This window comes from Anoplopoma fimbria, chromosome 19 (genome assembly GCF_027596085.1).
Source record: "Anoplopoma fimbria isolate UVic2021 breed Golden Eagle Sablefish chromosome 19, Afim_UVic_2022, whole genome shotgun sequence".
Lineage (NCBI taxonomy): Eukaryota > Metazoa > Chordata > Actinopteri > Perciformes > Anoplopomatidae > Anoplopoma > Anoplopoma fimbria.
Window position 1 is genome coordinate 6,985,585 of NC_072467.1, and position 12,817 is coordinate 6,998,401.

Genomic DNA, 12,817 nt, shown 5'->3' on the forward strand with positions numbered 1-12,817 from the left:
AATTTCAATCCCTTTAGCATTCTTTCTATGTAATTAAATGTACTCTCATCTCATAAACCTATGACTTTTCAGTTCATGCATCTCATTTTCTGGCTCATATAGCATCTATAAAGATGGTTCATCTTTGTAATGTATTTATGATTTTTTTTTCACCTTATGTAAGCAATGCCTTTTTTAAGATTTAGACTGTCGTATTTGAGCTCAGTGTGACTGGAAGCAAACATGGGTCTCACAGGTGTAACATAAGGTCAGCACTGGCAGCTTCCCTCTGTGCTGCTGTTTGCATCATTTCTCACTGTCGGCTCGGCGGAAATGGCAGTTTGCTCAGTAAGGGGTCTCTCGCATCATGGCGGTCGATGAAGGGTGTGTTCTATTTACCGGTGTGTTCTGCGACAGCCGACTGCATGATGAAAGAGACGCAGGGGAGTGTTGACATTTGGTTCTGTGCCGCTGATGAGCCAATGTGGGGAATCAGAATTAATGGAATAGTTGTGTTTGTTTGAAAGGGGAAGCTTTCTCCTTGGGATCGAAGAGGAATTCAAGCCCAAAATAAGATATTTGTCTGACTGTCCTTGTGCCCATACCTCTCTGTTCTTGTACTATGTCTGTATTATGTCTATTTTTGTTTGTCCGTGTGTCAGACAAGACTGTTTTTTTGTCTGAGTGGTGAGCAGCTTGCCAGCAAATCTCATTTTTGTCATCGTTCTCCTCCTCATCCTTCCTCCCCAGTATCTCCATCAGCTCCTCTTCGCTGTGAAGGTAATCCCAAGGTGATGTTAATAGGTCGGGATGCTGTTGAAAACGCCACTGTCATCTCTTAGAGGATTAGATGGACAATTTCTTCACCGAAACCCAAGCCAAGTGGTTAAAAGAGAACTGCAGAAAAAAAACTTTTCTCAAAGCGCAGTATATCCACTGCCTGGTAGAAGGTCGTCTCTTGTACCACAACATAACCGCACTGGATTTTGTGACCTCTATATTGAGCTTCATTGTAATGCATTTATATTCTGATCTCCATTTGAATTCAACCACAGATAGACTCCTAAACAGCAAAAAATAAACCAGCACTATGGGATTATAGGCTCAGTGTGAGCTGTGAATACAGATTAATGAGAGACCAGTGTGTGATTAATAGGGCCTTGTTTAGCCAAGCCAGGCTAATTTGACCAGTCACTGTTCCAAAAATCCAAAGGCACTATATAAGGCAGTCATTGCAAGGTCTATTTCATAAAGGAGAGGCTGCTAATGAATACATAATAGCAAGACAGAGGCCAATGAAGCAATCAGTGTTGTGCTCATGTTGACAAAGAGCTTGTTTGTTTGCAAAGTAAGCATTTTTGGTTTCCATTAACCTTTATGGATCCATACGTAAGAACACAGAAATAGCTTCAGGGAATCAGTTGCACGGAATTACTTGGACGTACCTCTGTAATTTGTTTATTATATTAATAATAAACATCCACCACTTTCTGCAGCTCCATTCAGAGGAGAGATTCACTGAATTATTTTCTCCACTGACCCTCCCGTTACACTGCATGTGTTTTCATTTCACTTTGCAACAACCTTTACCTAAGATTGTATGCTTGCATGCTTTGTTTGGATTTTGTAAAATTCATTTTCCGTGGAATCTAATTTAAGTTTTGAATTTAATAAACATAATCTAAACATACAAATGTAGTTGATATTGACACTTTCCAAATCATACGTACATTTTTGCCTAATAATAATAACAATCATTTTAATAATAATACTACTAATATTAATACTAATGATAACAATTATAATAATATTTCAAGGTTGGATAGAAATGACTTGACGGCAAATTGTATGTCCTAGTCATTTACTTTGCATTATAAGTAATGTGTTACTATAATGTCTGTGAAATAAGTACATCTGTAAAGCACTTTTGTGTTGGTCATATCATGGTTATTCTCTCTGACATTTTGTCTCCTCAAACTGGTACTCTCTCTCTCTCTCTCTCTCTCTCTCTCTCTCTCTCTCTCTCTCTCTCCCTTTGTCTCTCTGTCTCGCTCTGGTACTATTTCAGCCCACAGATGCACCATCAATAATGCAGCCTCTTAAACAAGGTTGAGGTTTTTAAGAGGGTTTGTCTGAGCCCCTCCCTTCTAGATGCCTGCTAGTTGCCGGGTGGTCACAGCCCAGGGGGAAATCTTTGATTTCTGAAACCAGAAATATACTGGCTGTTAACAGACATTTTATACTTCATTACTTTCTTATCAAGGCTTTTTCTTCCGAACCTCGCAAATGCTGGAAAGCACTTAATGCTGGCAGGGCAAGAGGTCACTGTCTCGCTAGGGAAGTAAAGAACTGAGCACTGACTGCATAGCTGTAGGCTAAAGCAAGTTTAACACCATAAAGTTAATATTCTACCCTGGAAATCTTTTGTTTACACTTATGCAGACCACAGATGGTTTGAAAGGGCACAGCAAACCTCACAAAGCCTCATGCTGCACTTTAAGTGAACTGTCTTCAGGCAAACACCCATGTGGTGCAGCCTGCTGGACTTTGCGTTGGATGTGTGTGTGTGTGTGTGTGTGTGTGTGTGTGTGTGTGTGTGTGTGTGTGTGTGTGTGTGTGTGTGTGTGTGTGTGTGTGTGTGTGTGTGTGTGTGTGTGTGTGTGTGTGTGTGTGTGTGTGTGTGTGTGGATTATTTACAAGGGGGTTTTGAGGAAATAAAGGCTGTTTGTTTTCTGAGTAATGTTCTCTGAGTCACACATATCCCTCAATGTCTGTGATAATGCCATAAGCTATAGGAGGTTAGAAAACGTTATTCTGGCTTGTTGACTGTAAACAGCCCCGTGTTTGATGTGAGTCAGAGAGAAAAGATCCAATGCAAAAAACACAAATAACTTCTGAGATAATGGTTTATATTGGGATGTTGCCATATTCTCCTTATTTTCAGAAAAGCACAACATGAGGAAGAATGAAAAGCGAATGACAATTTTTAGTCCAATAAAGCAATGTGACTGCTGCCAAACCTTTGCAAAAGTTGTGTCCTTTTAGACCACATGCTGTTACAGTAAACATACTGTACATGTGTGTCATTTATGATGCAAACAAAGGAAAAATCATAAAATGTCACGCTAGTTCAGTTGGAGTTTATAAAACATTCATTGTATCTTTTTCTGCCTTTTGATTACAATACAAACAACAAACTATAGTGAGATGCTGCAGAAGAGAATGTTTTACACATCACCCAGCTTATATTGTGTCTTCCTTCCTTGAGGATTTTACTCTGACTTTCTGCATTGAGAGCCAGTGTCCTTATTTCATTAAACAGCAAAAGCTAAATTCCGAAGACAAACAATTGCCTCGTTATCGCGCTGCTTGGATGGTGACTAATCCAGCTTTAACTGGAAGGACAAGCTGGTGGTCCATTGTTTGTTGCCCTCCAGATGCACACTGGGGGATTGGGCTTGTGCCACACCTGTGAGAACTGACCACTGCTGTGGCCAATCCTGTAAAGAATTAAACACTCTGTGTTTGTGTGGTCGGTGCCAAAGACTTGTTTAGGTTTAGTTTGGCAGTGGGTGGTTTTTGGGACGTCCTTGGTCTGTTATTCTCATTTTTCCCTTTTTGCAGTCAAGCTTCGACTTAACACGGAGAAGGGACGAACCTATCCGCTTGTTTAGGATCCCCTCCTGAGACATTTTAATACACTATATTTTGTTCAATACACTACTGTAAAGGATTAAAAGTAAATCAACCCCTTCGTACTTATCAAAAATTCCAAAAGCATTGCATATGCAAATATGGAGATGCTTCCAGGCGCAGTGGTGCGCCATGCTTAACTTTTAATTCTAAGCATGTGTGTTGCATGAGGTCTGTGATTGCGTTTTAGCATTAAATCCAGCCTGATGGGTGGGCGGATTTAGAAAGTCGCTCTTTTTATTAACATTTGTTTCCTCAGGATATTGGCACATGCGAACTGACATTTTCTTGTCATTAGTTGCGCAGACAAATGTGTGCGTGGCTCAGAAAGCACAGTGCTGTTTTGAGACATGAATATTTAAGTGTAATGTGCAATGGGGAGAAGTATACTATTGCTACACCACTGACTTAAGTGATGGAGGAGGATTCAGAGGCAGTATTTTTTTGTCTCTTCAAAAGCTACCACGCTGCTACTGTTTAACTTTCTTGCTCAGTATGCCTCCTCCGCTCTGTCTATATCTCTCTTTGGTGATATTCATATGCATGGTATACCAACAGAAATGAATGTCTTCTGTGTGTCAAAAACAGAAGAGGAGTGTACTCCTGCTTAATTTAAAGACAACAAGAAACAGAGAGAGCATTGCATTTTTTTTATGGTGATACATTGTATTATTGGAAGATGGACTGGGGCTATAAAGAAAAAGTTCAAACATCACAATATTTTTGACCAAATGCCTCAATTTAGATAATGCAACAATATTAAAGGGTTGATCATTGATGGAAAAAATAGTCACTCAGTGAGATGTTGGATAAATATTCATCAGCAATGTTGATATAATGACTAAGGGCCAATGAAACCATGAAAAGACAACACTTATGCCATATTACTATATCACAATATCAATATAATATTGATATATTGCCCAGCCATACTTCATAAACAAAATCTGAATCCTCATCAGTAGAAAAATGCTCTACAAATTAAGAGCCCAAAAGGTGCTGTATACGATGTAGGGAGCATTTCTATTACCAAATCATATCAACCACCATATCAGATTTTGCATCTTCTGCTGTCCTTTTGTGTCACTGATTGACTTCTCTTTACTACCTTAATAACCAAAAGATATGATGACCAAATGAGACATCAATATGTCTGCAACAGTTTCACATCCTCATTTTCTCACTTCTGGAATAATGCTGATTCTGATTAGATAACAAACTATATGTTCATCGCTCGCAACTGTCACTGCTAATAAATCAGCAGAGCGGATGACTTGGTCTGGCTTTAAACAAGTCAACAGTCCAACAATATAACAATATATGTATATAGTGCACTAAATTTAGAAGTGAAAATCAAAGTGAAATATAGAGTAGTTCCCCAAATAGATTGCTGTAAATGTTCTTTATATTTTGGAGATTTACTCACATGTTAAACTAAAACCCCCTGCACCTACCGTAGTTTTAATGCTTGATATGTCATGTTATTTCAGGTGCTTTTTTTGTTTTAGCCTCCAAATGTGTGCTTTATACCACTGGGTAAATCTGGGATTTGTTCTAAATCTGGTTGCAGGATTACTCTTGTTTGCCACCTCGTTGGGCCTTACTGTAAAGTAGTGCCACCAGTGCTATTAGCTGTATCAGTGACACTGGTCAGTGAAATGTAGGCATGGTAATTGTACGTGGGAAATAAATGTAAAAAGTAAAACAAACTAAAAATGGAATCTAAATGCACAAAAATGATTTAAGGATGAAGTTGTGGTAAGTGCTCGGTTCATGTCGTTATGTTGATGTCAGAAGAGCATCAGAAGTAGAGCAGGAAAGATGTCAGCTGTCTGGCCTCTCATATTCACAATCCTCTACTCTGGGAACAACAGAGACTCAGGCAGGAAGTCTGACTCACATCAACCCCTTGTCTATTTTTCTCTTGTGGGGAAGTCTTATTTTTGGAGCGTGCTGCACATTAGAAGCTGCAGTAAAAGCCATGGCCTACATATTGAGTGAACCAGTCACACCACAGCTTCGACACACACAGAATGGCATTAAACAAGATGCAGCAGTTGTCAGTTGTCTGAAATTATAGAGGCCTTATTGTTCATAATTGTAGCTTGATGGTAGATTATATTTCAGTGGATAATTATTTTGATACATGCAGAAAATTGGAGAAATTAGAGATTTTGTTAATGGCAAATTTAGATTGAAGTTGCACAGGATTAGCTACTGTTAGTTTACTGATGCATTTTGGACAAATATTGGAGGTTAAGGGAAGGATTTTCTGAAACCCAGCAACAGAAATGCCTCACACAAAAAGTGCATATTGTCATCCATGCTCTTACACTGAATGCCATCTCCACATCCAGTTACTCAGCATTCATCATTCATTATATTGCTGGTAATTATCCCAAATTGCCAAGTTCTTTCTTTTTTTTTTCTTCTCATTATGTTTCTAACAGATTATGCAGAATCCTGGGGTTTATTTATGAAGCATTTAGCCTTTTTCTTTATCAAAAAGAGCTTTTGATTTACTTCCTCTAGTGACATGCTGTTTTTCCGCTCATTCCCATTTATTTTTTTATTTTTACGACAGTTCTTTCTTACAAATACCCCTTAAATTGCAAGGATCCCAGTCAAATGTCTGCTGTGACACACTGGAACTAGGGGGGTTTGGGTGTGTGCACCTAATCCATTATCACACTGCACACCATCGTGTGTGTGTTTAATGAGCAATGAGCGATCAAAAATATCTAATATTTGTGTCTAATAAGGTAGTTCTCATAGGATGCATCAGGTCTTATTAATGTGAGTGTTCAATGTTATTATCTAGGGCTTGAGATCTGCTTAATGAGTTTTGATTTAGCTATTTTTTAAAGCCTAATTGCATCCATAATCTGCTTTAGTGTTGTATTTTCCTCATTTACACACAGTTGTGGATTTCGTTGGGATTTGGTTATTGACTGATATGATTTAGCATGGCATGCATTTGTTGTTGTGAAATGTAGCCTCTCCTAAGAGCTGTATTCTCCTGACTTTAGATTTAAGTTAAAGATTAAAACTGTGGGTCTTGGCTCGGTTGCTCATTTAGCATTGTCAAGGTCATAACGGTTCTCACCACAAATACAGTAACTACGTAGCAGATGATGAAACCTGCGGCCCATTTCTCTCTAATAGACAGATTCAAAGAACCTTCTCCTGTAAAACGGTTACCATGTGGCTGTTAGAGGTTGAAACAGTCTGAACAACAGCTGAAAGATGCCCAGGCTTATATGTAGCCAATACTATTCAGGTTTTACTGTCTTTTATTCATGCATGTCGGCCCTTTCCCCCCCTCTCTCCCCACTAACTCCCCACTAACAACAAAGCCTTGCTTGCTCTGTTGTTCTGTGCTTATGCTGCACTGCCTGTGCCTGTCTGTCCGTAGGGTGTCTCTAATTGCTGCAGACCAGGTTCTTTACACTTGTGCTTATTCATACTGGACGCTTCAGTGAGCTGAAGGAACAGGATGGAGAATCTTTTTCTCTCGCCCTCTCTTTTACACACACACACACACACACACACACACACACACACACACACACAACACACACAATGACAGCCAAATCACCTCAACCCCCGCTGCGCCTCCGCTTGTGTAGCCAGCCCATTACGAGAGGTGTTTAATTAAAAAATAAGTTTCTATCGTTGAACCTGGAAAAGCTACTTTTTGTTCAGAGCTAGGCCGTATTGTTTCTTTCTCCTTGTCCTCCAACACAAGCAGACATTGCCGTTCATATTTGCATTGACATTATCAGGCTGTATTGTAACTTGACTTGCTATTTTTACGCTGCATGGTGTATTATTGAGGACAAAAATCGTAGGTTAAATGATGGTGATAAGAATGAAAAAAATTGTGTCTGTCCTTTGGAGAGCAACTCCCATCTATATATGTTTGTGATACTTCTATAGTATTGGCATTACTTTTTCAATTCTATTGTAGCTTACAAAGGCAACTCAATCAATTTTCTGGAGCTGTTTCAATCTGAGGCTCAACCTTTGACCCAGATCTAATCAATGTAGGTCAGATATCTCAGCCTGCTGAGGAAGATGGGGTTAAAGGAGTAACAGCTAAGCCAATAGTCATCTCAGATATGGATTTATATCACTGACCTTTCATGCGTAGAGCACAGGGAATAGAACTTTCTTAGGGGGGCTATTACTAAGAATCTGAAGGGAGAAAATGATGTTACTGTCCACCTCGCTGTTTCTTATTTTTTTACTCCTCTTTCTTCCATACTTGTTCCATGTGACTCCTTGTCCAGCTGTATCTTTACCCTAAAGAATCTTATAAAGGAAGCCATCTATACGCTTTCAGGTTCATTACATTTTTAATAGGCTCTGTTAAGAGTAATATAGATATATCTACCTAATTAGCTGTCCAGTGTTGGGTGGCATGCTGACATTTAGTGTGAAAATATTCATGTGGGTGGCTGGACTGTAGGCTCCCTGGCGCGGTCCGTGTTTTCATATTCAGAGAATTGCTAAGGGTGTACTGAAGTCTCCAGGATGCAATTTCCAGGATCATTATGTATGAAAAGATATTGAATAATTAACAACTTTTTAAGAGATTGTGAGTATGCAGATATTTCCAATACCAATGATGCAAAAAGTAATCACCTTTAAAATAAATGTCTAAATCATATACTTAGGAGATACTTAGACATAAAGAGCCAGACTTATCGTCCACAATTTCCCCAAAATGTTCCTGATTTTATTTGAATGTGGAATGAATAATAATGTTTTCCTGGCTTCAACCCAGAAATGCCTGTTTTGATTAAAGGTACCCTGAGGATTTTGTTTGTAAACGACCAAAGTAGCTGTTTATTCACTTGACATACATTTTGAACGGATTCCTCATAAAAAAAAGTTTGCAAAGCCAATTAAAAAATGTTTACATCTATGTTTGCTAGCGTGCAATCTTCTAACTCGACTTTGCAGGCACTGAACTACATTTCTTTGTGCATTACCACCACCAAATGTTGAGAATATCTTGAAATTGTAAGAATGACAATGACAACATGTGTGCATGCACAAACAAATCCCTCTGGTGAGAACATTGCACTACTAGTGGTCAAAAATTGTTAAGGATACCTTTAAAAATGTGTTTTACTTTTTTTATTATTTCTCTCAGATGTTTGACCTTCACTGTGCAGAATAATGTATGAGCCATAGACTGTATATAGGAAGTGGACTTAGTCATTGTCATCTCACCCATAGGATTGTGGACTGCCTCGAGTTTGGTGATTTCCCCATCGCCATCTTTTATTACTGCCATGTTGTCTTTTTTCACAACCAATGGACGGAAATGACTAGAGGTGGCGTATACGGCTTTGGTAGCGGCAGCGACCAGTCAATCACAGTAATCCTGCCCTAAAGCATACTCCGCTTTATGGTCTATTTGACTCTCAAAGGGACCATCATTTTCTTATTGAACATCATGCTGTATTCAAGAAGACTTGAAACTAGCAATTGAGACCTTACACTCGTGTTCAGTCAGGGAATTAATCAAGTGAGAAGTAGGGTCATTTCCTCATAGACTTCCATACATTCGGATTTCTTTTTGCAACAGGAGGAGTCACCCCCTGCTGGTCAGTAGAGAGAATGCACATTTTAAGACACTTCCACATTGGCTTCACTCTGCAGAACTGGAGGTCACCGCCTCAAATGAGTATGACACTAGAAGACTTTTAACACATTCTTCTGAGGGAGGAGTGTTTCCCTGTGCTCACCTTCAATCTGATAACACACAAGCAGGATTTTGTGACATTATAACTAGCTTGGAAGCCAATCAAATGCAATTGTCAGAGGTATGGGTCTTAACAAATATCTGAAGGGGATTTTTTAATCGTGTGTAAATATGAGAGATGTTTCCTTTTATAAATGTCCTTATGTTCTGAATATGATCTTAAAAACCCCAGCAGTCGTGCTCATATTGCATGTCATTCATATCCCAACATGGGATAAGGAGAGATTGCATTAGGGAAGATATTGCCTTTAGAAAATATGATTTCAATATTATCCAGAACCACTGGGAAATTAGACTCATGTTTATGCTTAGAGTTCTTTTTGTTTCAAATTATAATTGAGGTAAGAGAGGTGCACTCTATATACTCTACCAGCAGCTGAGCCAAACGATGGAGAGGGAAGAAATTCAGCCTGAGTGAACCAGTGAAACTTCTCAGAAGTAGCAAAAATGTAAATGCTAATTATAAAAAGTATCCAGCTGAACGGGAAAGATTCTATGCTCTATGATTTAACAGTCCTTAGTGGACACAAGGGTGGGGAGGCAGAGGATGTGTGTGCAAAGGTAAGGATAGTATAGTCAATATTTGCCCTGAGTAATTGGTCTACACTTCCTCCCAGCAAGATACAAAGACATCCAGCGTCATCCCTGCCTTATCTCCTCCAGTTCCCCCTCACACAGCCTCTGTGTGAACACAGTTGCACACAGCAGTGCTGTACAACTCTGCAAAATGCCCCAAGATAGCCACAACATAGTAGTTAAAAGCCATGGATGAGTGAGTAACTGTGCATGGACACTGTCATGTCCATTCAAGTTCTCCAGGTGACCTTGGGAGTGTTGCAGTGCCCACAGAGAACGGCAGCGTGTTATTATTCTGTTAAGAAAGCACATAGAGCAGTCTCTAATGAGCTGTGTAGCCACACTCACTGTTATAATGAGGTGGGCACTTTACATCAACAGTGCTCTATTGATACAATGACAGGGGCATAGCAATAAGATGTGTTGAGGCTCCCAAATGAGAAACTTACAACTTTGATGCAAGAAGAGCTGCAAAGGTTTACTATCGGCACTGTCAGAGACTCAAGGGAAAAGATGATGTGTCTGAAATTGTCAACCTTCTCTATTCACTGTTTTTGTCCGTCTCTCAAACACACAACACAGCACATACAGTTCTCTCTCTGTGCTCTCTCTCTTTCACGCTTGTGCTCTCAAAGCAACTCTCCAATTAACCTGATGCCTCTCGAACCGCCAGCTCTTTTGAAGTCTTTTTTTTACTCCTACGCTGGTTCTGCGTGGGTCTGAATGGACATTTACATGGTACTTTGTTTAGTTGAAATGTCGACGTTGAGTGGCCCCCGATCACATTTATATCTGCGTGTAAATTTGTGGCTCTGTAAACCCTCATGAAGGCTGCTGACTGCTGAGGAATCCATAGCATACAAAGTGTAAGGAACAATAACATTATGGCTCTATTTCGAAGAGCAAGTCCGAGCTCATTAGGTTTGTCCAACATTTCTGTGTTGTTCCTCTCTCTCTCTCTCTATTTCTCTCCAAAGAATGCATCTCTGTGTAGGTCCCTTTGTCAGAAAGAGCTGAACAAACAAGGACAGGAGGGGACGAGCCAGGGGAGGCTATGTGTGAAGATGGTGCTGTTTTCTCAAATAGATAACAAAAAAAATGACATTTGGTTGTTTTCACACCTACCGGGATGCCTGTTTATGTGGCTCACCATAGTAAATTGCTGTCCACAAGAAATGGTGTGTGCAATACCATAGGGATTCGTGTTATTCTATTCACTGAAATGTTACCCCACACAGGTGACACTGAGAAGCATGCACAAACAGCCTGCTATTTGTTTTAGTTTTGTGAAGGCAGTAATCACTAATATGGATAACAATTTTCATTTCATATATTCACCTAGAGTTACATTTGGTACGTCCTCCCACCAATAACAAATGATAATTGGAACGCTTTTCAGTCCTCATAAATTACAAGAGCCTTTGCTCTTTATCCCTCACTTCCCCTTCTGTATATTGCAAGAGACAAAAGAGGGGTTTGCATCATCCCGACAGAGGATCAGAAGGGTCGTGCTGTCTCTTGAGAGGATCTGTCTATGGTTTCCACAATCTGCTGCGGTTAAAGAGCAGCAGGAGAGTGATGATGTAAGAGCGGATGATTTCTATGTGTCAGTTACTCAGCTGAACTCCGGGAAGTAGCTACATCTACTAAGTGAATATCAACTAGCTGTGCGAGCTCCGGTTATGAATTCACAAACACCGAAATGTTAAAGCTTTCTATTTGTACCGTAGCACAATGGATTCCTCGGAAATTTGTACTGCCTCGCAGACATTGTGTCCCTGTACTGATTAGATAGAGAAAACAAACCCTGCACAAAGTGAAATAATTTCACTTTGAAGTCACTTTACTTGTTAACCACACGGTCAGGTTTAGGTTTAAAGGTCCACACCTCCTGGCAGCAGGTACACCTCCTGCGTCCTGCTCTCTAGTGTAATGAAGTGGCCTATACCAGCTGAACCCAGTTTCAGCACTGCAGCATGAAAGTGTTCCCCCCGGTGTGTCCGGAGCTCCTCATTAGCGCCCTATAGGTTTGTTTACGAGCTAAACTGTTCACCGCATAGTGTCAAACCTCAGCCAAAAGACCATGTTTCACATTCCAGCCCATTATACCACAGCTGCACTGCGTCAACTGGAAATGCCCGGAAGGAGCTCCGGGCACATGCTGCTGAATGCTTTTATTTCTGGTCTGTGCGTGTGCGTGTATATATGTGCGTCTGTGTCCAAGACATAGTGTGTTCTTTGTGTGTTTATATGCGATTGTTCTTTGGTGTTTCCTTATCTGCCTGATTATGATTCTGCCTATAGCTCTAAACTTGAGTCTTACGCCCACAATGCTGTTACCACTGAATGACCCCCTCTGCTTTTGTATTCATGAGATCAATTTGCCCGCAGATTGATATAGCTTTTATAAGAGAGACACTGCCTTTATTGTTTTTCTATCTTTAGAGAATGGAGATAATAACAGTCTTCCATTTTGACTGTGTCGATGTCTATCGCTGGAATGCAATATATCTCTCGAACCTGTTTAATCTCTTTGTGGTGTGAGATCGTAATAATAAGTTCTCTTTCTTTTCTTTTGTGTCATTCTTTTTGTTTATCAACCAGAGAGCCAGCTTCTCCCAGGGAATAACTTCACCACGGAGTGCAACATCCCTGGAAACTTCATGTGTGGAGATGGGAAGTGTGTCCCAGGTGGGTGGCAGTGCGACGGATTGCCCGACTGCTTTGACAAGAGCGACGAGAAAGGCTGTCGTAAGTCCAGTTTAGACTCCATTATCAAATCCTCTTTTTTTT

General features: G+C 40.1%; 1 protein-coding gene across 2 annotated transcripts in view; it reads left to right on the top strand.

The window, feature by feature from the left end:
- The window catches only part of ldlrad3 (low density lipoprotein receptor class A domain containing 3), a 70,252-nt gene that overhangs the window by 12,588 nt on the left and 44,847 nt on the right, over positions 1-12,817 (top strand). For both annotated transcript variants that reach the window (XM_054620165.1, XM_054620166.1), the window contains exon 2: positions 12,629-12,775. In XM_054620165.1, the coding sequence (XP_054476140.1) occupies positions 12,629-12,775 (147 nt within the window). The remainder of the gene's footprint in view (positions 1-12,628; positions 12,776-12,817) is intronic.